This window comes from Nycticebus coucang, chromosome 22, assembly GCF_027406575.1.
Source record: "Nycticebus coucang isolate mNycCou1 chromosome 22, mNycCou1.pri, whole genome shotgun sequence".
Taxonomy (NCBI): Eukaryota; Metazoa; Chordata; class Mammalia; order Primates; family Lorisidae; genus Nycticebus; species Nycticebus coucang.
The window spans coordinates 49,750,726-49,778,708 of record NC_069801.1 but is presented as its reverse complement, the minus strand read 5'-3'; the positions used below and the strand labels follow the sequence as shown (position 1 = coordinate 49,778,708).

Here is a 27,983-nt window from a genome sequence, read left to right as displayed (position 1 = left end):
CCTGGGCAGAGTGCCCTAGTGTCATAGCTCACAGAGACCTCCAACTCTTGGGCTCAAGAGATCCTCTTGCCTCAACCTCCCAAGTAGCTGGGACTACAGGCAACAACACCCCGCTATTTTTAGAGAAGGGGAGGAGGGTTCTCATTCTGGGTCAGGCTGCTTTCCAACTCGTGAGTTCAAGCAATCTACCCACCTTAACCTCCTAGAGTGCTAGGATTACAGGCGTGAGCCACAACGCCCGGCTAATTTTTATTTTATCTTTAAAATAAAAATTAGCAGGCCTGGGCCGGGTTCGAACCCACCAGCCCGGGTGCATGTGGCCAACACCCTAACCACTGCGCATTTTTTAAAGAAATGACGTTTACTAAGCATATTTGTAAACTAGGTTCACACACCTCCATTGTCATCCCCCTTTCACAGATTAGAACGCTGACGCTTAGAGAGGTTGGCAATGTTGTCCCAAATCACACCGAAGAGGGGGGCTTCTCCGCACAGGTCCCCGGTCCCCAGAAGGTGCAGAGAGCGGCGACGGCCCATAGGTGGAGCAAGTGGAGCAGGAGGTCTTGGCCCCGCCGGCACCGCGGGGAGCCTTTCAGCGCAAGCCCAGGAGGTGGCGGCCCGAGTGCTACCTTCCCCGCCTGCGCCCCGATGCTGCGCGTCGTGCCCCGAGCCCTGCGCCTCCCGCGCCCCTGGAGGCCCCTTCGGGCCCGCGGCTGCGCCTCGAACAGGGCGGCCGGGAACCCCGAGATCCAAGTGCGTGCCCTGGAGGGTCCAGACCAAGGTAAATGATGCGCCGTTACCCGAAGCGCCCGGAAAGCCGCTGGGACGAGGCCGGGCCACGGACCCAAGCGACGGCCGGCGCACCCACTGCGCGCGGGGAGACCGAGGCCGGTGGGGAAGCGGGTCGCGTCGCACATGTAAGGATTCTGTCCCCAACGGCCTGCCTCCCAGTCTGGGCTCCCCAGCAGCCCAGGGCCCGAGAGGGGTGGGCGACCTCCTGACCAGGCTGCCTGACCCAGCTGGGGTGGGGCTCTGTGTCAACGCAGTGTCCTCAGCCCTCCTTTAGTTGCCTCGGGCTGAGTGGAAGGGGCCTGGAGCTGGGCAGGGGTAGGCCTGGGTCCAGGAACCCGGGTCAGGAGCGTTAAAATGACGGGTTCGCCTCCGCTGCCAACGGCCCTGGCACGGTTCGGGGGGCGGAGGCGGCAGAGCCAATCCCGAGGGCCGGGGCGGAGGGAGGGACTGGCCGCGGGCGCCGGCGAGCTTTGCGCCCTGGTGAACTTAGAGGTGTAATATTAAGGGGAAAGTTCCCCGGTCACTGACTGGAGCTGTGTCGCGTTGGTGGACTTAAGGCGCGTTCTGTGCCACTGGCACATTCAGTGCGCTGCGCTTAACCTCTGGCCTGTCCGCTTCTCCCGCAATCGCAACCCCTCCCCCTGCGCTTGATGCAGCATTGTTTATATCCGAGTTTTAATTTACACAGGTGGCATTCCCTTCCCTGACCAGGTGGGATTGCTAGACCCTAGAGAATATCCCACACCGCTTAGTTCACTGCCTACTGCCCACCAAGTTTACCCGGATAGTCCGATTGTCCTCCCGCCATCACAGATGAAACAATGGAGGCCCGGATTGTGCTGGGTTTACAGTTGGAACCAGATCTGATTTCAGAGCCTATTCTCAACTGTTAGATCATCACTGATTCTTCTAATAATTCAGTGACTCGAAATACAGACTGTACATCTATAAATGAAAAAGTATTATGAGTCATAGAGCTTTGGGCTCACTTGCAAATGTTGGGAATCATTTTCTCCAGTATGAATGACAGATTAAGTATGAAACAGATTAAGCCTCTGTCCTTGTCTCCCGTATATGAGGGAGGAAGTCAGTGACAAGAGAGAGGAAACCAAGGTGGAACCGTGGAGGACGCCTGGGAACCCTCACAGAAAGTGAGTTGGGTCATTTCATTTGATGTTCATAGTAGAAGCCACTAACCTTCCACGGAGGCTGACAGCACCAGAGCATGGCCACATCTTACCTGTCATCCTTGAGAGTCAGATGGACTGGCCAACCGCTCTTCACTGTTTTGGGTTTTTTGTTTTGTTTTTTTTAAGACAAAGTCTCAGTCTGTTTTCCAGGTTAGAGTGCTTTGGCATCAGCCTCTCTCACAGCAATCTCGAATTCCTGGGCTCAAGCGAGCCTTCTGTCTCAGCCTCCCAAGTAGCTGGGACTACAGACACCTGGCACAACACCGGGCTTATTTTTCCATTTTTAGTAAAGATGGGTCTTGCTCTTGCTCAGGCTGGTGTCCAACTCCTGAGCTCAAGCAATCCACCCACCGCAGCCTCTCAGAGTGTTAGAACTATAGGTGTGAGACACTGTGTTCAGCTGCTTCACTTCTCTTTTGCAGCCCTATTTATTTTATTTTATTTTATTTCATTGAGACAGAGCCTTAAGCTGTCGCCCGGGTAGAGTGCTGTGGCATCAGAGCTCACAGCAACCTCCAACTCCTGAGCTCAAGCAAGTCTCCTCTGTCTCTGCCTCCCAAGTAGCTGGGACTACAGGCCAGGCTATTTTTTGGTTAGAGCCGTCATTGTTGTTTGGCAGGCCTGAGCTGGATTCAAACCCACCAGCTCAGGTGTATGTGGCTGGTGCCTTAGCAGCTTGAGCCACAGGCACTGAGCCCCTATTTCTTAACAGTCAAGCATCACCCAGACTACATTCTGGAAAATGTGTCATTAAATGGTTATGTCCTTGTGTGACCATCCTAGAGTGTACTTACACAAACCTAGATGGTACAGCCTACTGCACACTTAGGCTCTATGGTATAGCCTTTTGATCCTAGGCTACAAACCTAAACAGCCTGTTACTGACTGCATACTGTAGGCAGTTGCAACACAATGCTAAGTATTTGTGTACCTAAAATATACCTAAACAGAACAGGTCCTGTAAACCATAAGGCATAAAAGATAAAAAATGGTACACTTGTAAAAAGGTACTCACTGTGAACAAAGCATGCAGAAACTGGAAGCTCTGGGTGGGTTTATGAGCAAGTGGTGTGTGACCATGGAGGCCCATAACCTTACTGTTCACTACTGTAGACTTTTTTTTTTTTTTGTGGTTTTTGGCCGGGGCTGGGTTTGAACCCACCACCTCCAGCATATGGGACCGGTGCCCAACTCCTTGAGCCACAGGCGCCGCCCCCACTACTGTAGACTTTATAACCACTATACACCTAGACTACATGTTAAACAAAACTGATAAAAAAAAAAGCTTTTTTCAGTATAAGGGTTTTTTTTAATTGTTTTTGGCCCTGGCCAGGTTTGAAACCACCACCTCCAGTATATGGGGCCGGCGCCCTACTCCTTTGAGCCACACATGCCACCCCAGTATTTACACAGGGATTTTTTTAAAATTTCAGATTAAGGCTGGGTACCCGAAGCACAGTGGTTATGGAGCCAGCCACAAGCATCGAGGCTGGCGGGTTGGAGCCCGGCCCAGGCCAGCTAAACAACAATAACAACTCCAACAGGAAAATTGCAGGGCGTTGTGGCAGGCACCTGTAGTTTTAGCCACTTGAGAGGCCGAGGGAAGAGACTCACTTAAGCCCAAGTCTTTGAGGTTGCTGTGAGCTGTGATGCCATAGCACTCCACCGAGGGCGACATAATGAGACTGTCTCAAAAAAATTCAGATTAATATGAGGGTACAAATGTTTAGGTTACATTGTTTTCGTTTCTAAGGTAAAAGTCAAGTTATAGCTGAGCCCTTCACCCGGGGGGCATGCTGAACACCCTTGCATTGGGCATATTAGGTGAGATCTCTCCCATCACCCTCCCTCCTTCCTTTTCCCCTTTCCCTCCGCTCCTCTTCAATATAAGTTAGCCTTGGTTTACTGTAACTTTTTTATTTTGTAATTTTTAACTTTATGACTCTTGTAATAACAGATAGCTTAAAACACATTGTGCAGCTGTACAAAAATATTTTCTTCCTTTATATCCTTGCTCTATAAGCTTTTTATCTATTTTTTTTGTTTGTTTGTTTTTAGAGACAGAGTCTCACTTTATCGTCCTTGGTAGAGTGCTGTGGCATCACAGCCTTACAGCAAGCTCAAACTCTTGGGCTTAAGCGATTCTCTTGCCTCAGACTCCCAGGTAGCTGGGACTACAGGCGCCCGCCACAACGCCCGGCTATTTTTTGGTCATAGTTGTCGTTGTTTGGCAGGCCCGAGCTGAGTTTGAACCTGCCACCTCCAGTGTATGCAGCTGGCACCCTACCTGCTGAGCTATAGGAGCTGAGCCTGTTTTCCAAATTCTCATCACAAATATTTGACATCTGTCTTCTCTGCTAGACCATAAATGCTGTGAGGACAAGGACTGAATCTGCCCTTGCATCTGGGATCAGAGTGTCTAGGACACAGGCCAGCACATGTTCAATACATAAATGTACACATGAGTGAATAAAGAGAGCCTGGCTGAGTCTTAAGAAATGTCAGTGATTGGGTGGCGCCTGTGGCTCAGTGAGTAGGGCACCGGCCCCATATACTGAGGGTGGCGGGTTCAAAACCAGCCCCGGCCAAACTGCAACAAAAAAATAGCCAGGCACTGTGGCGGGCGCCTGTAGACCCAGCTGTTGGGGAGGCTGAGGCAGGAGAATCCCTGAAGCCCAAGAGCTGGAGGCTGCTGTGAGTCCTGTGACATCATGGCACTCTACCAAGGTCGGTAAAGTGAGATTCTGTCTCTATAAAAAAAAAAAAAAAAAGAAATGTCAGTGATTAAAAATTGGGTAAAAGAGGCCGGGCGCAGTGGCTCATGCCTGTAATCCAGCACTCTGGGAGGCTGAGGTGGGTGGATAGCTTGAGCTCATGGATTCAAGAGCAGGCTGAGCAAAAAAGCAAGACCCTCATCTCTACTAAAAATAGAAAAACTGTGCTCAGCGCTTGTGGCTCAAGCGGCTAAGGCAGCAGCCACATACACCTGAGCTGGCATGTTTAAATCCAGCCTGGGCCCGCCAAACGATGGCTGCAACCAAAAAATGGCCGGGTGTTGTGGCGGGCGCCTGTAGTCCCAGCTACTTGGGAGGTGGAGGCAGGAGAATCGCTTGAGCCCAGGAGTTGGAGGTTGCTGTGAGCTATGATGACACAGCACTCTACCCAAGGCAACAGCTTGAGGCTCTGTCTCAAAAATAAATAAATAAATAAAAATAGAAAAACTGGGGCGACACCTGTGGTTCAGTGGGTAGGGTGCCGGCCCCATATACTGAGTGTGGTGGGTTCAAACCTGGCCCAGCCAAACTGCAACAACAACAAAACAGCCGGTCGTTGTGGCGGGCGCCTGTAGTCCTAGCTACTTGGGAGGCTGAGGCAAGAGAATTGCCTAAGCCCAAGAGCTGGCGGTTGCTGCTGTGACCTGTGATGCCACAGCACTCTACCAAGGGTGACAAAGTGAGACTCTGTCTCTAAAAATAAATAAATAAATAAATAAAAATAGAAAAACTGAGGCAAGAGGATCGCTTGAGCCCAAGAGTTGGAGGTTGCTGTTGCTATGATGCCACAGCACTCTACCCAGGGCAACAGCTAGAGACTGTGTCTCAAGAAAAAAAAACTGGGTAAAAGAGAAAAGGCCAGGACAATGTGGGGCCACCAACACCAAGGCAGACACGTGTGCGTGTCATCTGCTTGTCCAAACCCTCAGAATATACACAGCAGGCATGAGCCCTAATGTAAACGGAGGCCTCCAGGTGATGACGATGTACAGTGCAGGCTGCTCAGCTGAAACGAATGTCCCTCTCTGACAGGCGGCGGACAGCGGGAGGGGCTGGGCCAGCGGGGGTCAGGGAGCGCGTGGGAGCGCTTTGTACTGTACTTTCCACTTGATTTTTGCTGTGAACCTAAAACTGCTCTAAAAGTGTGTCTGTTTAAAAGCATAAGCTAATACAAGCTTTTTGGAAGGAAGTATGGAGAAACCTCAAAGAACTCAACCTAGACCTCCCGTTTGATCCTGCAATCCCATTACTGGGCATCTACCCAGAAGGAAAAAAAAAAACCTTTTATTATAAAGACACTTGTACTAGACTATTTATCGCAGCTCAATTTACAAAATGTGGAAACAGCCTAAATGCCCCTCAACCCAGGAATGGATCAGCAAGCTGTGGTATATGTATACCTTGGAATACTATTCAGCTATTAAAAAAATGGAGATTTAAAAAAAAAAATGGAGATTTTGCAGTATTTGTATTAAGCTGGATGGAAGTGGAGCACATTATTCTTAGTGAAGCATCACAGGAATGGACAAGCATGAATCCTATCTATTCAACTTTGATATGAGGACAATTAATGACAATTAATGACACAGTGGGGGAGAGTGGGAGAAGGGGAGAGCAGACAGAGAAGGTGGGAGGGGGTGAGGGAAAGGAAAAGGGAAAAAAAAAGAAAAGAAAATAGTGACTAATTCTCACATAAATTGGATTTAATTTTGACCATTACTTAAACATTAACATTTTTCTTTTTGAGACAGAGCCTCAAGTTGTCGCCCTGGGTAGAGTGCTGTGTCATCACAGCTCACAGCAATCTCCAACTCCTGGGCTCAAGCGAGTCTCCTGCTTCTGCCTCCCAAGTAGCTGGGACTATAAGAACCCGCCACGATGCCCGGCTATTTTTTGGTTGCAGCCGTTATTGTTGTTTGGCGGGCCCGGGTTGGATTCAAACCTGCCAGCTCAGTTGTATGTGGCTGGTGCCTTAGCCACTACAGCCACAGGCACGGAGCCTAAACATTAATTTTTTTTTTTTGTAGAGACAGAGTCTCACTTTATGGCCCTTGGTAGAGTGCCGTGGGCTCACACAGCTCACAGCAACCTCCAACTCCTGGGCTTCAGCGATTCTCCTGCCTCAGCCTCCCGAGTAGCTGGGACTACAGGTGCCCGCCACAACGCCCGGCTATTTTTTGGTTGCAGTTCAGCTGGGGCCGGGTTTGAACCCGCCACCCTCAGTATATGGGGCCGGCACCTTACACAGGCGCCGCCCTACACATTAATTTTTAATTCAACTTGTTAATATGTTGTTTAGGATATTGCATCCTCATTTATAAGTGAAATATGTTTGTAATTTCCCTTTATAATAATATATTTTTTCCATTTTTAATATCAGGTGTATCTAGATGAAGTAGAATGATTTTTGAAGTATTTCTTCTTTTTCTATTGTCTATAAGATTTGGCATGATCTGTTTCTTGAAATTGTCTTTTATTTTTATTTATAAATATTAGTAGTCTATTTTTTGAGACTTTGGGGGAAAAATACAAAGAAGAAGTTAACTGATGACTCTGTACAAACCTCAACATCAAAGCATTCTATAATAGACATACTCTTATTTGACAAAGTGAATGTTACTTTTTTGCATTATTATTATTATTATTGCTCAATATTTCATTGAAGCAATCGTCTAATTTCTTTTCTGAATGTATTTATCTTCATTCATTCTTTACAAGGTTTTTGTTTCTAGTCCTTATCTTAAACATTGTTATTATTAAATTTTAAGCCTTTTTAATTTTGTGAAGGTAAAAAGTGGAAACCAAAAAAAAAAAAGAAAAGAAAAAAGAAAACTAAAGAGGAAACCTAACATTAAAAAATAAATAAATAAATATTCTTTTAAAAAGCCAAAGCAGGGGGCGGCACCTGTGGCTCAGTCAGTAAGGCGCCGGCCCCATATACCAAGGGTGGCGGGTTCAAACCTGGCCCCGGCTGAACTGCAACCAAAAAATAGCCGGGCGTTGTGGCGGGCGCCTGTAGTCCCAGCTACTTGGGAGGCTGAGGCAAGAGAATCGCTGAAGCCCAGGAGTTGGAGGTTGCTGTGAGCTGTGTGATGCCATGGCACTCTACCGAGGGCCATAAAGTGAGACTCTGTCTCTACAAAAAAAAAAAAAAAAGCCAAAGCAGGAAATATTCAAGAAGAAGTGTGAGTACTATCAGCAGAGGTTTCTGGGACAGAGAGGTTGTAACAAGGGTGCAAACATGTCCCTTGGTTAGTGAACTGACTGCATTGGTCACTGAAGTGAGAACAGTTTCTGGGAGTGATAGAGGCAACCTAGATTGGAGAAGGTTTAAGTAAATGGAAGGTCAGGAAGTGGCCAAATGAAAAGAGAGAACTCTCTTAAGAAGCTTGGCTGGCTCGGTGCCCATAGCTCAGTGAATAGGTCACCAGCCACATACACCGAGGCTGGCGAGTTCCAGCCCAGCCCAGGACAGCTAAACAATGACAGCTGCAACCAAAAAATAGCCAGGCATTGTGGCAGGTGCCTGTAGTCCCAGCTACTCGGGAGGCTGAGGCAAGAGAATCCCTTAAGCCCAAGAGTTTGAGGTTGCTGTGAGCTGAGACACCACTGCACTCTATGGAGGGCGACATAATGAGACTCTGTCTGCAAAAAAAGCAGCAGCTTGGCTGTTGGTGGTGAAAGAACCTCACACAGGTAGGGCAAGGGCTACTGTCTTGCCAGAGAGGAAAGAGCATGAGTGTGATGAACCCTCTGTATTTAGTTGCCAATTTCTTGTGATAGAGGAACAAGTTGATTGGTCCCCATGCTTGTGAAATTAGCAAAATCCAGACTTTAGAAACCCTGCAGGTCAAATGCCCAGGTTCCTTAACAGATAACCTTTGAGGGAAAGACAGTGCTAGAGGAAGAATCTGGGGATTTTAACAGGCTTTTAAAAGACACATCAAAAATTTATAACTGGCAAGTTTATGACATGGCCAGGTGTGGCCTAATTCTGGCACTCTGGCATTCTGGCCAAGGTGGGGCCTCCCAGAGGTGTGTGTGTGATGATGGCAGGAGCTCAGGAGTTTGGGACCAGCCTGAGCAAGAGCGAGACCATGTCTCTACTGAAAATAGAAAAACTAGCCAGGCATTGTGGCAGGCACCTGTAGTCCCAGCTACTTTGGAGGCTGAGACAAGAGGATCGGTTGAGCCCAAGAGTTTGAGGTTGCTGTGAGCTATGAGGCCACAGCACTCTATTCAGGGCACAGAGTAAGACTCTGTCTCAAAACAAAACAAAACAAAACAATAATGTCTTGGGATGCACACTAGGGTGATAAAATTAGGAAAAAATACATGGATGTAATCAGTATAAAAGTCAAGAGTCTGTAGTCCCAACTACTTGGGAGGCTGAGGTGGGAGGATCACTTGAGCCTAGAAGTTCAAGTTTAGCCTAGGCAACAAAGTGAGACCTCGTTTTTTATTTTTTGAGTGTCACTTTGTTGCCCTCAGTAGAGTGCTGTGGCATCATAGCTCACAGCAACCTCAAACTGTTGAGCTCAAGGATTCTCTTACCTCAGCCTCCGAAGTAGCTGGGACTACAGGCACCCACCACAACACCTGGCTATTTTTAGAGAGGAGGGCTTACTCTTGCTTGGGCTGGTCTCAAACCTGTAAGCTCAGGCAGTCCACACGCCTTGGCCTCCCAGAGTGCTAGGATTACAGACATGAGCCACCACACCCAGCCTATAAGACCTCATCTTTTGGCTCAGTGAGTAGGGCACCAGCCCCATATACCGAGGGTGGCGGGTTCAAACCCAGCCCCGGCCAAACTGCAACAAAAAAATAGCCGGGCATTGTGGGCGCACCTGTAGTCCCAGCTGCTCAGGAGGCTGAGGCAGGAGGATTGCGGAAGCCCAAGAGCTGGAGGTTGCTGTGAGTCCCGTGACATCACGGCACTCTACCGAGGGCGGTAAAGTGAGACTCTGTCTCTACAAAAAAATATATAAATAAATAAATAAAATAAAATAAAAATGAAAAAGAAAAAAGTTATTTTGGTGGGGAGTTGGGGGGGCTATGGCTGTGTCAGGGCACACAGTGGGGCTTCTAGGTAAGAGCTAGCACTATTTGGGTGGCTCAAGGAGTAGGGCGCTGGCCCCATATACTGGAGGAGGTGGGTTCAAACCGGGCCCCGGCCAAAAACTGCAAAAAAAAAAGAACTAGCACTGTTCTATTTCTTCATTAGGGTGGTGGTTTCGAGGGTGTTTGCCTTAGTGTAACTATTTAAACTCTAGAGCAGTGATTTTCAACCAGTGGGCCTAGAAAGAATCTTACATGTGCCACAAAAAAAAAATTTTTTTTTTTTTTTGCAGTTTTTGATGAGGGCTGGGTTTGAACCCACCACCTCTGGCATATGGGGCCAGCACCCTACTCCTTCGAGCCACAGGAGCTGCCCAGTGCCACAAAAATTTTTAAAGATCATTAATTAAATTATTTTCGAAAGAAGTTCAAAGCACAGCAAGTATTTTCTTTTTTCACTTTTTTTTTTGATCAATGTAATTTAAGTGTGGCGCAGAAGTTTAACTATAGATTCGCGTGTGCCGTGAGATAAAAAAGGCTGAACAACACTGCTCGAAAGGAAGAAGTTTGACTGTGAAGGGAAGAATACTATGGAGAGAACTGTGAACATGAAGCGGGGTGCGCGCCTGATGATGGCAGAAGCAGACGAGGGCTACTGGGATGGTCATTTTGCTTCACAGCTCACGAGCCCTTCTACTCCCCTGTGAGGCAGAAAGAGGGAGGTTTATTCTCTCCGTTTTAGGGCTAGGAAAGCCCTCAAGCTGCTTGGTCACTCCGGTTGTCTAGGGCAGAGGCTGCCTGGAACACAGGCAGGAGTGAGAAGGCCTAGTAAGCTCACCACGGCTGCCTTGTCCCCTACAGGAATCTCTGAGATTCTGATGAACAGACCCCATGCCCGCAATGCCTTGGGGAATGTCTTGGTCAGTGAGGTAAGAGAGGGCGTGGGAGTGGGGCGGCGTGTCTGGGGATGGTCTGGGCGTATCTGACCGAGTATCTGACCTGGTGTCCCCTGTAGTTGCTGGATGCTCTGGCCCAGCTGCGAATGGAACGGGAACTGCGGGTCCTGATCTTCAGAAGTGGAGTGAAGGGTGTGTTCTGTGCAGGTAGGTTCTGTCCCCATCCCAGGGCTGTGCAGCCTCCCGCCAGCCTGCAGGGCTTGGGGGAAGCCTGAGATCAGCTCCAGCATAGAACTCACTATTCCCATTTTACATATATGAACTCAGAAGCTTCCTCTGGTCAGGACTTGAAGACTCTATATTCACACTTCTCTTATCCCCCAACATTTGGCCTTTGATGGCCCCAACATGGTCACCATTCTCATCAAGGCTCTTGCCCACTGACGTGCCACTGTATCTGTGCTTGTTTCTCAGTTCTCTTACTTGACCTCTGGCCCTCCTGGGACCCCACTGACCTTGTTTTTTTTTTTTTTCTTTTTTTGAGACAGAGCCTCAAGCTGTTGCCCTGGGTAGAGTGCCATGGTGTCACAGCTCACAGCAACCTCCAACTCCTCGGTTTAAGCGATTCTCTTGCCTCAGCCTCCCAAGTAGCTGGGACTACAGGTGCCCACTACAATGCCCGGCTGTTTTTTGGTTGCAGCCGTCATTGTTGTTTGGCAGGCCCGGGTTGGATTCGAACCCACCAGCTCCAGTGTATGTGGCTGGTGCCCTAGCTGCTGAGCTACAGGTGCTGAACCTATTTTTAATTTTTTGAAACAGACTCTCTGTAGCTGGACGTTGTGGCAGGAGCCTGTAGTCTCAGCTACTTGGGAGGCTGAGGCAAGAAAATCGCTTGAGCCCAAGAGTTGGAGGTTGCTGTGAGGTGTGACCCCATGGTACTCTACCAAAGGCAACATAGTGAGACTCTCTCTCAAAAAAAAAGAAACAAAAATCTCTGTCACCCTGGCTAGAGTGCCATGGTGTCATAGCTCACAGCAACCTCAGACTCCTGGGCTCAAGCAATCCTTCTGCCTCAGCCTCCTGAGTAGCTGGGAGGACTATAGGCGCCTGCCGCTGTGCCCAGCTATTTTTTCTATTTTTTTTTTTTTTAGTAGAGACAGGGTCTCACTCTCACTCAGACTAGTCTCAAACTCTTGAGCTCAGGGGATCCACCTGCCTTGGCCTCCCAGAGTGCTAGAATTACAGGTGTGAGCCACCCCACCCGGCCTGAGTTTGCCTTTAAAAAATTAATTAGTCAATAAATTAACTTTTACTTTATTATTTATTTAACTTAAAAATGTTGATAAAATTGGCTTGGCACCTGTAGCTCAGCAGTTAGGGTGCCAGCCACATACACTGGAGCTGGTGGGTTTGAACACAGCCTGGGCCTGCCAAACAACAATGACAACTACAACCAAAAAATAGCTGGGCATTGTGGTGGACACCTGGAGTCCCAGCTGCTTGAGAGGCTGAGACAAGAGAATCACTTAAGCACAAGAGTTGGAGGTTGCTGTGAGCTGTGACACCATGGCACTCTACCGAGGGTGACATGAGACTCTGTCTCAAAAAAAAAAAAAAAAAGTTGGACAGCACCTGTGGCTCAAAGGAGTAGGACACTGGCCCCATATGCCAGAGGTGGTGGGTTCAGACCCAGCCCTCACCAAAAACTGCAAAAAAAAAAAAGATAAAATATAAATAACACCGAGGGCGGCGCCTATGGCTCAGTGAGTAGGGTGCCGGCCCCATATGCCGAGGGTGGCGGGTTCAAACCCAGCCCCGGCCAAACTGCAACAACAAAAAAATAGCCGAGCGTTGTGGCGGGCGCCTGTAGTCCCAGCTGCTCGGGAGGCTGAGGCAGGAGGATCGCGTAAGCCCAAGAGTTAGAGGTTGCTGTGGGCTGTGTGACGCCACGGCACTCTACCCAAGGGCGGTACAGTGAGACTCTGTCTCTACAAAAAAAAAAAAAAATATATATATATATATATATATATATATAAATAACACCAAATTTGGGGCAGCGCCTGTAGCTCAAGGAGTAGGGCACTGGTCCCATATGCCAGAAGTGGTGGGTTCAAATCCTGCCCCGGCCAAAAAAACAAAACAAAAAAAATAAATAAATAACACCAAATTTACCATTTTAACCATTTGTGTGTATGTGTGTGTCTGAGAGTGTGAGAGATAAAGTTTCGCTCTGTCACCTAGGCTGGGGTGCAGTGGTGCAGTTATAGCTCACTGCAACCCTTAACTCCTGGTCTCAAGTGATCCTCTTGTCTCAGCCTCCCAAGTAGCCAGGTACACCCCTACTCCCAGCTAATTTTGTAATTTTTCTTTTTTTTTTTTTTAAGTTTTGTAATTTTTCATAGAGGCAAATAAAAAAAATTTTTTTTTTGAGAGACAGTCTCACTTTGTCACCCTTGGTAGAGTGCTGTGGCGTCACAGCACACAGCAACCTCTAGCTCTTGGGCTTAGGCGATTCTCTTGCCTCAGCCTCAGGAGTTAGCTAGGACTACAGGCACCCACCACAACACCAGCTATTTTTTGTTGTTGTTGTTGTTGTTGCAGTTTGGTGGGGCCTGGGTTCGAACCCGCTGCCCTGGGGGTACATGGGGCCAGTGCTCTACTCACTGAGCCATAGGTACTGCCCTTGAGGCAAAATTTTTTATAGTGGGTGGCTTAGTGAATAGGGTGCCGGCACCATATACTGAGGGTGGGAAGTTCAAACCCGGCCCTGGCCAAACTGTAACAACAAAAAAACATTAGCCGGCCGTTGTGGTGGGCACCTGTAGTCCCAGCTACTCGGGAGGCTGAGGCAAGAGAATTGCCTAAGTCCAAGAGAGCTGGAGGTTGCTGTGAGCTGTGATGCAATGGCACTCTACCGAGGGTGACAAAGTGACACTCTGTCTCTAAAAACAAAAATTTTATAGTGGTCTTACTATATTGCCCAGGTTGGTCCACAACTTCTGCCCTCAAGCAGTCTTCCTATCTCAACCTCTCAAAGTGCTAGTCAGCCTCCCAAAGAGCTAGTATTACAGGCATGAACCACCATCCCAACCCATTTTAACCTTTTCTTTTTTTTAAGAGACAGAGTCTCACTTTATCTCCCTTGTAGAGTGGTGTGGCATCACAGCTCACAGCAACCTCCAACTCCTGGGCTTAGGCGATTCTCTTGCCTCAGCCTCCCAGCCTACAGGCGCACTCCACAATGGCCGGCTATTTTTTGTTGTTGTTGCAGTTTGGCTGGGGCCGGGTTCGAACCTGCAACCCTCAATATACGGGCCCAGCGCCCTACTCACTGAGACACAGGCGCCACCCGAATCTTTCCTTGTTTAATACTTCTCTCCCCTGCCCCTTCCTTGACTGGGTTTCCGGTGTTTCTTCTTCCTCTTTGGCTCCTTCTCAAGTCTCCTTTGCTGGGATTCCCCAATGAGCCATTTTCCCAGGGGCTGGCACCAACCCCTTGCCATCTGCAGGTGCAGACCTAAAGGAGCGGGCACAAATGAGTGAGGCAGAAGTGGGCGTCTTTGTCCAGAGACTCCGAGGCCTGATGGATGAGATCGGTGAGGGGCTGGGCTGGGCTGGGGGGTGGGGGGGGTTGGAGGAGGGAGTCTGGGACCCCTGCAGATGCCAGCTTCACCCCCACCCTCCATCCTCTAAGCTGAGTGCTTTGTTTTGCACTCAGTGGGAAGACAGATGACTCTCCCAGGGGGATGGACGGGTACAAGGATCTAGAGGAGAGGGCTGGAGGGCCCAGAGGGCATTTTTCCTAGAGGGGGAGCTGGGACTCCAGTCTTTGCGCTGCACGCTGCCCTCAGAGCTCAGGCCCGGCCATTCCAGGCGTCAGTCAGGTTTCTCCACCTGTGCTTTCAGGCTCTGCAATTACTGTTCCCTTTGCCTGGAACCCCGGATACCCCTTCTTGGCCACCTGGACTTTTACTCATCCATTCCCTTCTCCTCCAGGAAGCCTTCCTGACACACCTTCCAAGCTTCCTTTTGTCAGAGAACTGAAATCACTGCCTGATTACATGTTGGCCTTCCCTGTTAGACTGAGCTCCATGTCTGATTCAGTTCTATGGTCTCAGCATGGAGTACCGAGCCTGACGGGCAGAAGGCAGGGCCCTGGGTGGCCAGCAGGAGTAGGCCTGCGTAGGGATCACCCAGCCCATCTTCCTGTTCTCATTCCCCAGCTGATCCCAGAAGTTTCCCTGATAGGAAGGAATACTGACTTCTGGATAACCTGGCTGAGGCAGCAGGTGATCCCTGACCTGGGACCAGCTCACCCGCCTCCTCAACCTTGAGTCTTGTCCTGGTCCTGCCAGGTCCTTGCAGCTGAGCCCTCCTTCATCTCCACAGCAGCCTTCCCTGCACCCACCATTGCTGCTATGGATGGGTTTGCCTTGGGTGGAGGCCTGGAGCTTGCCTTGGCCTGTGACCTCCGAGTGGCAGGTATTGACTAGGGAGTAAGGTGGAGGGGGGATGAGGATGGGAGGATGAGTGAGACTGGGTAAGTCTGGAGCTTCTGCAGTCAGTGACTGCACTTGGACTTCCAACCAGGAGCAAAACAGGTGGTGTTGGGAACAAAGGGACTTAGGCAAAAGTTGCCTCCCTCATTTCAAGAATGATCCTAAGCCCCTCAGAGCAACTGCTGACAGTAAAAGGATTATGGAGAGGGAAAGCCGAGGAAGACAAAGATGAACGTCCAAGCTTCTGATTCTGTCCAAGTCAGATTTATTTATAATGTTTTGAACAAAGGTGAGCCGCAGAGACCATCAGTGGCAGAGCTAATCACATTACTTGTTCTGAGCAATTGAGCTTAGTCTGAAAAGTGGAGGGAACGAAGGTAACTGATCACATTTTAGGGTAACTGCCGTGGTGGTGAGCAGCCCTTCTCGGAGGCAGTTAGATGGAGCCTGAGAGCCGTCAGGGTGCCACTCTTGCCCCAGTGCTTTCTCCTGCAAACCCAGGAGTAAGTGTGCTACCTCTAGGCATGAGGGTCACTTCTAACTACACAGTGCAGGTCAAAGAGAAGGACTTGACCAGGTCCCGGCTCCAACTTCTGACTTGCCCATGTTCAGGCAGCTGACTTAGTGTTTCCGAGAGGACCAAGAGGGTGAAGGTGTTAATGAAGCCTCATGAGCTTGACATTACACAGCTCACATGGCCTGGGCTGAGGGGATTAAGGAGAGGGAGCGCCTGTGGGGAGGGGTGAAGATCAGTCAAGGGAAACTTCTCGGAGGAGGTGGAACTCAGGACATAGACTCAAGTCAGGGACACTTCCGGGTGTGACAAAGCTGGGAGGGACCACCGTGATAGGGGCAGGAGTCACTGACACTGTAGGCCAGGCCAGAGCTAAGGGGATCTATCAACCTACAAATAGGTTATCAGGCATCTTCTGGGAGCCCCTTCCTTGTTCTAAGCACCGTTACTCATGTACTCCTTAGCAGCAGAAGAGGGCCAATCATTTTTTCCACCTTTGAGGCTCAGGAAGGGTGAGACTTGCTGGTGACACACAACTCCAGCAAAGGGCATGGTAGGATAAGGGGTGCCTGGGCCTCCTGGCTTCAGGCGAGGGCAGGGTCTGGAGGGTAGAGTAGACCAGAGGCAGGTGTCCTTTCTCCCTAGGGATTAGCACTGAGGATTGGCAGAGCGGACTCACTCTGTTCTGTTTAAGCAGCTTCCTCGGCTGTCATGGGACTGATTGAGACCACTCGAGGGCTCCTCCCAGGGGCAGGTAACCTCACCAAGAGCACCTACCACCCCCTTCCACCTGCCCGTCCCACTCTATCCTGCCCTGTGTTTGGGCCCTGCCCTTCCGCTCTAAGTCTGTCTGCTCCTCTGAGAAGTCTTGGCTGACTCCCAATTCCAATGCCAATTCCTCACCCTAACCCATCCACCTGGCAGGAGGGACCCAGAGGCTGCCCCGCTGCCTGGGGGTGGCCCTGGCAAAAGAGCTGATCTTCACGGGCCGAAGACTAAGTGGCGAGCAGGCCCATGCACTGGGGCTGGTGAATCACGCGGTGGCCCAGAACCAGGAGGGGGATGCTGCCTACCACCGGGCACGAGCCCTGGCCCAAGAGATCCTGCCTCAGGTGTGCTGGCACGGGAGGGCGGGCCTGCACTATTGGAAGGCATGGTGTTCCCTGGGGCTGTGTATCCATTCACCCAAAGACAAAAACTTAACCCTTTTTGGAGTTTTTGATCTCTTCAGCCATCCAGTGAACAAAATCAAATCAAAAAACTTTTTTTTTGAGACAGTCTTACTATGTCACCCTCAGTAGAGTGCCCTGGCATCACAGCTCATAGCAACCTCAAACTCTTGGGTTCAAGTGATTCTCTTGCCTTAGCCTCCCAAGTAGCTGGGACTACAGGCTCCCACAACAGTGCCTGGCTATTTTTAGAGACAGGGTCTTGCACTTGCTCAGGCTGGTCTTAAACCTGTGAGTTCAGGCAATCCACCTGCCTCGGTCTACCAGAGTGTTAGGATTACAGGCGTGAGCCACTGCGCCGCCAATCAAATCAGATTTTAATTTTGAATTAAAATGAAAATTGAATTCCAAAGGACTAGAATCAAATGAGCACGAAAGCCTCAGACTAATACTATCCAACAGACCTTTGTGAGACATTTTGTTCCTCAGCGACACTAGCCACATGTGGCTCCTGGCAACAGTATTATAAAGTAGCCTTACTGTCCCAAAGACTGAAAAGGCAAGATTCTAAGAGGAATACAGAACTTCCAGCCCACCTTTCCTTTCCTACCATACTTCCTGGTACAGAAATTCTTGAAATTTATCACGTAGGACAGGTGTTAAGACTCATTTTTTTTGAGGCGGCGCCTGTGGCTCAAGCAGTAGGGCACCAGTCCCATATGCCGGAGGTGGCGGGTTCACACCCTGCCCCGGCCAATAAAAAAAAAAAAAAAAAGACTTATTTTTTTGAGACCCTGGGTAGAGTACCATGGTGTCATAGCTCACGGCAACCTCAAACTCCTGGGCTTGAGCAATCTTCCTGCCTCAGCTTCCTGAGGAGCTGGGACTATGGGCATGTACCACCATGCCCGGCTAGGTTTTTTTTTTTTTTTTTGGAGGAGGGGGCGGGGGTTTCTATTTTTTTTTTAGTAGAAACAGGGTCTCGGTCTTGCTCAGGCTGGTCTTGAACTCATGAGCTCAAACAGTCCTCTCGCCTCGGCCTCCCAGAGTGTTAGAATTATAACTGTGAGCCACCCCATCAGCCTTACTTTTTAAAATCCTCGAATAAGGCCAGGCACAGTGGCTCACACCTGTAATCCTACACTCTGGGAGGCCAATGAGAGTGGAGTGCTTGAGCTCATGAGTTCAAAACCATCCTATTAAAAAATAGCCAGGTGTTGTGGCGGGCTGTAGTACCAGCTACTTGGGAGTCTGAGGCAAAGAATCCCTTAAGCCCGAGAGTTTGAGGTTGCTGTGAGCTGTGACACAACAGCACTTTACAGGGAGCAAGAAAGTGAGACTCTGTCCCTGAAAAATATATTACAAATCCTCAAGTAACTTTGGAGCATAGTCACCAAAAGTTTGGAGCTGCTCACTGGAGTAGGTTTAGGCCTTGCCCAGAGCCTAAAGACATCAGCAGAGACAGCTAGGTCTGGCTGGCTGCAGTCTCCAGGTCTTGAAAGGCTCTGCCATCTTCTCACAACTATATAGCAGCCCAGGGTAGAAGGAGTTGGGGGCAGGAGATCTCAAGTTTCCATAAAGATATAAAAGCAGTTGAAACAGAAGTAGGTTTGACTAACTTATAATAAATGGCGGAGGTAGGTTTAACTTATAATAAATCTTGATTGGGCCTGTTCCCAGTATCTCTCAACTGTCAGACACAATGCTACTAGGTACTTTTTTCTGGGGAGGGGGTGTGCCAGTCTCATTCTGTCATCCTGAGTAGAATGTTGTGGCATCGTAGCTCACAGCAACCTCAAAATCCTGGGTTCAAGTCATCTTCTTGCCTCAGCCTCCTAAGTAGCTGGGACTACAGGTACCCACCATCACGCCTACCTAATTTTTTCTGCTTTTAGTAGAGACAGGCTCTCACTCTTGTTCAGGCTACTCTTGAACTTCTGAGCTTAAGCAATCCACTGGCCTCAGCCTCCCAGAGTCCTAGAATTATAGGCATGAGCCACCATGTCCAACTGCTACTAGGTAATTTATTTATTATCTTTTTGAGACAGAGTCTCACTTTGTCTCACAGTATAGTGCCCTCACAGCTCAGCTCACAGCAACCTGAAACTCTTGGGCTTAGCAATCCTCTTGCCTCAGCCTCCCAAGTAGCTGGGACTATAGGCACCCGCCACAATGCCCAGCTATTTTTAGAGACAAGGTCTCAAACCAGTGAGCTCAGGCAATCCACCCACTTTGGGCGGTGCCTGTGGCTCAAAGGGGTGGGGCACTGGCCCCATATGCTGGAGGTGGCAGGTTTGAACCCAGCCTCGGCCAAAAAGTGGAAAAAAAAAAAATCCACCCACCTTGGCCTCCGAATGCTGGGATTACAGGCGTGAGCCACCATGCCCGGCCCTCTACTGGTGCTTTTAATACAGTCTCAACCATTTGAACAATCTAATTAATTATCTACCATTTATGAGAAAACAGACCTGGAAAGGTTCAATGATCTGCTTGTCAAGGTCACAAAAAGTGATTCCAATATCAAAATAAGACAACATTGGTATGTCAGCATTTATTTTACAAAAAAACAATGTAATAAAAAACCCTGCTATTTTGTCAAGAGTACAGAATATGTATAAAATTTCAAAAACTATGAAACTAACACATTTACAATACAGAAAATTTACAAACATATTACAAAAGTTAAGTTTATAAAACATGTTAATTATACATCATTTTAATATTGACTGTATTTGAATTAACCATGAAAATAGGTAATTAAAAAAAAAATCCTTCCCTTAAATTTAATCACTTTTTTTTTTTTTTTGTAGAGACAGAGTCTCACTGTACCGCCCTCGGTAGAGTGCCCTGGCATCACGCGGCTCACAGCAACCTCTAACTCTTGGGCTTACGCGATTCTCTTGCCTCAGCCTCCCGAGCAGTCTTCCCTTATTTTTTTTTTTTTTTGTAGAGACAGAGTCTCACTACTTTATGGCCCTCAGTAGAGTGCCTTGGCATCAAACAGCTCACAGCAACCTCCAACTCCTGGGCTTAAGTGATCCTCCTGCCTCAGCCTCGCAGTCTTCCCTTAAATTTAAATAATCCTGCCTCTTATAACTGAGATCTTCTTTAATTTGGGGGTCAGGGACTATAACTTGTAAAAATTGATAATTTAAACCAAAAGCTTTGGTTTAACAGAAAGAAAGCATTTTTCTTTTTCCAGTCTCATGCATAAATGGATAGCCTGACCATTGCCTAGATAATTTAAATGCTGTCAGGGTTCTGCTACACTTGCTTAGAAAAGTAATACAGAATTCTGAGTCACTCAAGGTAACAACTGATTGCAGTTTCCACAACTAGAGCTGCAGACTGTCTACAGTTTGTCTTTCTGCATAAACTAAAGATGATAATCACAAGATGACGTATACCGATATATACCAAATACAATGAAGTAACTACTATACTAACACAATCACCAATATTTTCAGTAAAAGTAGCTTTGTATTCCAAACACCAGTCTACCAGAAACTGTCCTAGAGTGGCCAATTTCAAAGACCTTCTGCAACGTGAAAAGCAAGCCTGCAATGTCCAGCTGTGTTGCCAGGTGCTCAGAGCAAAGAGGGGGCCCTGGTGGGTGTGCCGGTGAGGGTGGCAGATGGCCACCATCTAGTGGACAAACTACTCTAAGACGTCATGGTTCCAGAGTTTATTCAGCCCAGAAAAAAAAATATCTTCAAGGTCCGTACTTGGATTTCTCCCTTAAGTAGTAAATACACATTCTCCTTTGGATAATGCATTTGTTTTCTTTCTCATTTTCAGAGACAGGGTCACACTTACTGCCCAGACTGGAGTGCAGTGGCATAATCACAGCTCACTGCGGTAGCTAGCTAAGATTACAAGTGCATGCCACTACATCCAGCTAATTAAAAAAAAAAAAACAAGGGCAGCACCTGTGGCTCAATGAGCAGGATGCCGGCCCCATATACCGAGGGTGGCGGGTTCAAACCCAGCCCCGGCCAAACTGCAACAAAAAAATAGCCGGGCGTTGTGGCAGGCTACACTGTAGTCCCAGCTACTCGGGAGGCTGAGGCAGGAGAATCGCCTAAGCCCAGGAGTTGGAGGTTGCTGTGAGCTGTGTGAGGCCACGGCACTCTACCGAGGGCCATAAAGTGAGACTCTGTCTCTACAGACAAAAAAAAAAAAAGAATTTAGAGCGGTGCCTGTGGCTCAGTGGGTAGGGCGCCAGGCCCATATACCCAGGGTGGTGGGTTCAAACCTGGTCCTGGCCAAACTGCAACAAAAAAATAGCTGGGTGTTGTGGCAGGTGCCTATAGTCCCAGCTACTTGGGAGGCTGAAACAATAGAATTGCCTAAGGCCAGGAGTTGGAGGTTGCTGTGAGCTGTAACGCCACAGCACTCTACCAAGGGCGATAAAGTAAGACTCCATCTCTATAAAAAAAAAATTTTTTTTTGTAGAGAAGGGGTCTGCTTTGTTACCCAGGATGATCTCAAAGCCCTGGCTTCCCAAAGTACTGGGATTACAGGCATGAGTCACTGCCCCCCCAGTCTCCACCTACATATGTACTATGTATAGTTTAACTTTTTTGTTTTTTTTTTTTTGAGACAGAGCCTCAAGCTGTGGCCCTGGGTAGAGTGCTGTGGCATCACAGCTCACAGCAACCTCCAACTCCTGGGCTTAAGCAATTCTCTTGCCTCAGCCTCCCAAGTAGCTGGGACCACAGATGCCCGCCACAACGCCTGGCCACTTTTGGTTATAGTTGTCATTGTTTGGCAAGCCCAGGCTGGATTCGAACCCTCCAGCTCTGGTATATGTGGCAGGCGTCTTAGCCGCTTGAGCTACAGGCACCAAGCCTAGTTTAACTTTCTTTAGTGAAAAATCAGTTTCTTTACTAGATAGTTACCTAAATAATAATAATTATGATGTCCAGGCACTGTCATCCTTCCACTTTGGTAGGCTGACACAGGAGGATCACTTGAGACCACGAGTTTGAGATCAGCGTGGCCAACATAACAAGACTCTACTATATAAGAAATTTAGAAATAACAGCCAGACGTGGTATTGTGAGCCTCTAATCCCAGCTACTTGGAAGGCTGAGGCAGGAGGACTTCTTGAGACCAGGAGTTGGAGGTTGCACTAGGCTATCATTAAGCCATTGCCTAATGTAGCCTGGGCAACAGAGCAAGACTGTGTCTCAATAATATATATTCATAGCAAGCAAATGAGAGAGCAGAGGAATGATAAGAATATAAGGTAAAAATCAGCTCATCCTAGTTTACCTGTGGCTGCACTAGTAGTCCCATGTCCCAATAACCCTTCCGTCACAACCAAACCTGGAGTTGGTCACCCAAAGAGCCCAAACCTTTCTTCTCCCCAGAGATCATCACTGTTAACAATTTGCAAACTTTTCCAGATATTTTCATTACATATAATACATATTTTGCACATGTAGTCATATATTTAAATAATTGTTAAATTCCTTTTAATGGTTTAGAGGACAAGGAATATACCTTTAGAGGTTAATTCAGTTCTAACAGAAAATTTAACAATTAAAATATACATAATAAAGAATTAAAGTAGTATGGAACTATACAAAACAAAAAATGAAGATCTCCATTTCCTTAATTTTTCTCCCCAAAACAACACATTTTACACAAATGGAAATGTAATATACACACCAGGAAGCAACTTGCTTTTTGCACCTGACATCTTTTGGAGATTTTTCCACGTTAGCACATAACTTTTATACAACTGTATACTTTTGTAGTCATGGCATGGATATGTCATCATTAACCTGTATCCTACTGATGAACCTTTATGTTTTATCATTTTGCTATACCAAAATTGCTGGAGTGACTCCCTACATGGAGTTGCAACCAAGAGCACGTGCATGTAATTTTGCCAGATTGCTTTCCCAAGGCGCGTCAATGCATGCAAATAAACACCAGTCTCTCCAGTCTCAGCAACAGTGAGCACCACTCACTGCACCACCTCACTGTAGGACCTGCCTGCAGCTGCGGGACATGCTCTGCACTTAAATTTCCTTTCCTATGAACTACCTTTACATGCCTTTTGTAAATGTTTTTCAAAAATTGCACCAACTTACCAACTTTTTATAAAGGAAACTCATCTCTCACAAGTGTTTTTCTTCCATTTTTGACTTTTGTCCTTTATTCCCCAAGTCTGAACTTTTTCATTTTCATGTAGTTTTTTTCATTTACAGCCTCCATGCTAGCCCTTTAAGTATCATTGACTTGGGCGGCGCCTGTGGCTTAGTTGAGTAAGGCGACGGCCTCATGTGCGAGGGTGGCAGGTTGGAACTCGGCCCCTGCCAAACTGCAACACCAAAAATAGCCAGGCATTGTGGCGAGCGCCTGTAGTCCCAGCTGCTCAGGAGGCTGAGGCAAGAGAGTTGCCTAAGCCCAGGAGTTGGAGGTTACTGTGAGCTGTGACACTATGGCACTCTACCAAGGGTGACAATGTGAGACTCTGTCTCTAAAAAAAAATTAAAAAAAAAAATCATTGTCTTTTTCTGATAGTCTGTGGGTAGGAAAGCACTTTGTTTTTTTTTGCTCTTTTCTATGACGCTGTAGCATCATAGCTCACAGCAACCTCCAACTCTTGGGTTTAGGCATTTCTCTTGCCTCAGCCTCCCAAAGTGGCTGGGACTACAGGCACCCGCCACAACCCCTGCTATTTTTTATTGCAGTTGTCATTGTTGGTTAGCTGGCCCCGGCCAGGTTCGAACCCGCCAACTTCAGTGTTATGTGGCTGGCGCCGCAAGCCAGGAAAGCACTTTGTATAGTATGTTGGACACCTTGGAAGGACAGGCTGAATGACAAGAACCCCAGATGGTTAGGATTGGGAGGGTCGGGGATCAGAGTCTGACTTCCTTTATAGAAAAGAAACCTCAACTAACAGGTTAGAACACTAACGAGATAGGTCAGTAGAACAGCTGGAACTAGACACAGTAGTCCACTGTCTCCCTGTCCAAATTTCTATCAGCACTGATCCTTCCTCAACCGTTTCCTTTTCCCTAGGCCCCCATTGCTGTGCGGCTGGGCAAAGTAGCCATTGACCGAGGAATAGAGGTGAGAGGGTTTGGCTTTGGGACTTGGGTCCACTAAAGTCACTCATGGCCAGGACAGTGAGTGCTTTTAGGGCTCAGTGACAGCACAGCTGCAAAGAACTCAAAAACTGGAATCTTCGAAAAGACTCTGACCTCTTGGCTCTGCCCAATTTACCCATCTGCAAAATGGGAACTTTGACCAGATAATTGTTTGCATTTTATCCTCTTTGCCCCCTTTGGACAGAGGAAAACAATTGAGGTTCAGAAAGGGTAAGTGACTGGCCCAAGGTCATAGAGGGAGTAGAAAAAAATCCAGGTCTGTGTGGCTCCCACTCAATGTTGCGGGGTTGTGCTGAGAGTCAGTAATGTGGCCTCAAGGGCCCAGGGCGCTGCTGCGCATGGAGCTAACCCACCCCTGGACTTCAACTCACCCAGCGATTCCCTCACCACACATTGAATCTAGACTTGAGTGAGAAACTGGGACATAGAGATGAGTTAAATATGGTCACTGCCCCCAAAGTAGGGAAGGGGCAAGAAGACACAAATCTCTAATAAAAGATTAATGATACTAAGCAGACACCCTGGAGAGGTTAAAGTGCTGGCTATAAGATTGCACTTGACTTTTAAACTTAATTAAAAACAAATGCAACATTTAGTTCTTCTTTCAAGCTAATCACAGTTCAAGTGCTCAGCAGGCATATGTGGTTAGTGGCTGCCACACTGGACAATGTGGCTTAAAGAACGTTTTCCGGAGTTGGGCCATGGGAAGGATAAGAATTCCAGAGAAGAGGAAGTTTGAGCAGAACAGAGCTATAAAAACAAACAGCTTGACGGACAGGAACTTGGGAAAGACAGGCAGCATGCAGAGTAGAAGGCAGGCTGGGGAACAGATGGTCTGGGTCCAAGACCTGCTTGTGCACATTCTGTTGTGAACGCTCAGCTTCCTGTGCCTCACATTTCTCAGCTGTGTGATAGGGATGCTAACCGTCGCTGTGAATGGAATGGTTCTTCTAAGTGCTAATCATATAAGCCCTGGGCCTGGAGGCTGGAGAAACTGCCAGGAGCCAGGTTCTTCTTGAGGGCAACAGAAGCAAGCGAAGTTGGGTGGCGCCTGTGGCTCAGTGAGTAGGGCGCCGGCCCCATATACCAAGGGTGGCGGGTTCAAACCCAGCCTCGGCTGAACTGCAACCAAAAAATAGCCGGGCGTTGTGGGGGGCGCCTGTAGTCCCAGCTGCTCGGGAGGCTGAGGCAGGAGAATCGCAGAAGCCCAAGAGCTAGAGGTTGCTGTGAGTCCTGTGACATCATGGCACTCTACTGAAGGTGGTAAAGTGAGACTCTGTCTCTACAAAAAAAAAAAAAAGAAGCAAGCAAAGCTAACAGGGTGGTGCAAGGCATGGTGAGGCAGCCAAATGGAAGACTAGGGACTCCTCCCTTACACAGGGTCTCTGCAGGTATGTTGATCTTTTTTTTTTTTTTTTGCAGAGACAGGGTCTTACTTTATTGCCCTCGGTAGAGTGCCGTGGCCTCACACAGCTCACAGCAACCTCCAACTCCTGGGCTTAGGCGATTCTCCTGCCTCAGCCTCCCGAGCAGCTGGGACTACAGGCGCCCGCCACAACGCCCGGCTATTTTTTTTGTTACAGTTTGGCCGGGGCCGGGGCCGGGGCCGGGGCCGGGTTTGAACCCACCACCCTCAGTATATGGGGCCGGCGCCCTACTCACTGAGCCACAGGCGCCGCCCGTGTTTGTCATTGTTAAGGTGTTCCTGCTTTAGCTAGGGAGTTTCTTATCACAGCCATCTCTGTTCGTACAGCCTGGTGGAGGCAATAGTGTAGGCTGGCTCCCAGTATGGTTGCAGAGGGATCCACGCAGTACTTCTTTCTTACAGGTGGACATTGCATCAGGGATGGCCATTGAAGGGATATGCTATGCCCAGGTATGTGGCTGCTGCCCTTCCATGTGTGCTGGTTAACAGAGGCTGGGCCAGAGTTGGGGGAGACTGTATAATACATGCCCAGTTTAGAGGGTTCCTCCCCATAATTAACCTAGAATGGTTCCGAGGGAGCTACCCTGCTGCTCTCTGGGATTATTTCCTCAGCCATCTGATGGTGATACATACTGCCCCACTTAGTGCCCAGAAAAATCACAAGAAAACAAAGAGGTACTTACACGGCTCCTGCTCTCCCTGTACCAGAGGCCACTGCAGTGGCCAGGCTGGGTTGGAGCATCAAGGCTTAGTTATATATAGCCTGCAGGTTGTGTGTGTTCAAAGGGCTGTAAACCTGGGACTGACTTATTCAGTGAGTAAAAAATGCTGATCTCCAGATTAACAAATATCCAAAACACTTGTAGGCTTGCAGAACCTAGTGGGAAACAGCTATACACTCAGATTCAAAGCCAGATTTCTTACTGCAAAGGCTAATCTTTCTTCTCTACAGAGGAGCCTTGTTCTTAGACTGTGGCAGAGATAGGGAGCTCCCTGGAAACCTGCAAGTAGTGTGAGGCAACAGCGAGGGAGCTCAGATCCTAGAGCCAGTCTGCTCTCCCCAGGAGACAAAGGAGCCACTGAGGCTTATGCCTTTGCATGGCTCAAGACTGAAGTCAGAAACACTTAGATCATGGCCTTGTCAAAGGCTGAACAAGCTGAAGCAATGTTTTTTTTGGCCTGTAGTCCTGATCCCCCCCCACACACACACACATTAATATTCCATACATTGTTGCAGAATATCCCAACCCAGGACCGGCTGGAGGGCATGGCCGCCTTTAGGGAGAAGCGGCCCCCAAGATTTGTTGGCAAGTAGCCCACTTAACCTTAGGATGCCTTAAAGAGCTGGATCCAGAAGGAAAAACTGCAGCGGGACTGCCTTCACCATTCCACCTCTCTGGGCTTCTGTTTCTTCACAAAGACAATGATGGATGGAACGTGACTGGTACCTGGGTGCTGACTATACCACTTACTGCTGCCTTTCTTATCATCACTATGGCTAATCACTAGGGTCATATATGCTTTGGAGAATGTCTGTCTCTCCCTATTTGAATAATAAACTAGTACTATAATAGATCCCTCTGGGTCTTTGTATCGTTGGCTCTCAGGCCCTAACCTCTGTCTCTCAGTTATAAGGAATTAAGTACAGATGTCAAAAGATCGTGACAAAAGACACAATAAATAAATGTTGGTTACTGAATGAGCATGTGTCAGGATCAGACAGAAGCTCTCTACCAGTTACTTGCTGTGGTTAAACCTTGGACAAATTGTTTAACCTCTAGGCCTCGGATTTCTCATCTGCAAAATGACTGTTGTGAAGATTTTTTTGAGACAGAGTCTCAAGCTGTCACCATGGGTGGAGTGCATGGCATCATAGTTCACAGCAACCTCCAGCTCTTGGGCTCAAGCAATCCTCTTGCCTTAGTTTTTCTATTTTTAGTAGAGACAGGGTCTTGCTTTTTGCTCAGGTTGGTCTCAAAGTCAGCAATCTACCCGCCTCAGCCTCCCAGAGTGCTAGGATTATAGATGTGAGCCACCGCACTGGCCTGTTGTGAAGATTTAAAAAAAAAAAAAAACCCTACATTCAATAAACATGTCCTAATTGTTAAGTTACAATCCTCTTGTGAGGACTAAACCAAATAACTGCTGTGAAGATTTTGCGTAAGTGATAGGGTGATCGGAAATCATTCATGACCTTCAGGAGCCCTGAGAAGGGTGCAAATAACTCTGCTGGAAAAAGAGAGGATCAGGAATGGGCAAGTAACATTAGAACTGAAGCCGGAAGATAAATAGGAATTTGAAGTAAAGAAGCAGCAGCTTGATGGAACAGTATGAGCAAAGGTGAACAGCGGGTGAACACCCTTAAAAACAAAGAGGGGCTGATACACACCCACCCCTCCTCTTGTACCAAGGCTGCATTGTGAGCTGTGGGCTTGTGCCCATTTTCTAACTGGATCCTTGTTCTGGATAAGCATCCTGAGCCTAGGTCTGGCCTAGAGTCCCTAAACCAGTAGTTCTCAACCTTCCTAATGCTGTGAA

General features: G+C 48.1%; 2 protein-coding genes across 4 annotated transcripts in view; one reads left to right on the top strand and one right to left on the bottom strand.

Annotated features, from left to right (window-relative positions):
• SCP2 (sterol carrier protein 2) overlaps window positions 1-3,079 on the bottom strand; it is a 159,607-nt gene extending 156,528 nt beyond the window's left edge. The window contains exon 1 of the mRNA XM_053576525.1: window positions 2,998-3,079. Within this exon, the coding sequence (XP_053432500.1) occupies window positions 2,998-3,072 (75 nt within the window). The 5' untranslated portion in view covers window positions 3,073-3,079. The remainder of the gene's footprint in view (window positions 1-2,997) is intronic.
• Window positions 303-27,187, top strand: ECHDC2 (enoyl-CoA hydratase domain containing 2). 3 transcript variants are annotated; one of them, XM_053576528.1, is made up of 10 exons: window positions 320-781; window positions 10,676-10,743; window positions 10,830-10,917; window positions 14,220-14,306; window positions 15,100-15,192; window positions 16,421-16,477; window positions 16,648-16,835; window positions 23,931-23,981; window positions 25,848-25,895; window positions 26,683-27,161. In XM_053576528.1, exons 1-10 carry the CDS (start codon window positions 355-357, stop codon window positions 26,758-26,760), a joined length of 1,185 nt encoding a protein of 394 aa, XP_053432503.1. In that variant the 5' UTR covers window positions 320-354; the 3' UTR covers window positions 26,761-27,161. The 3 variants fall into 3 exon arrangements, with proteins under 3 accessions (XP_053432504.1, XP_053432503.1, XP_053432505.1); XM_053576530.1 differs by having other exon boundaries at window positions 600-781; window positions 16,418-16,477; window positions 26,683-27,168; XM_053576529.1 differs by lacking the exon at window positions 23,931-23,981 and having other exon boundaries at window positions 303-781; window positions 16,418-16,477; window positions 26,683-27,187.
• Window positions 27,188-27,983: the final 796 nt, after the last annotated feature.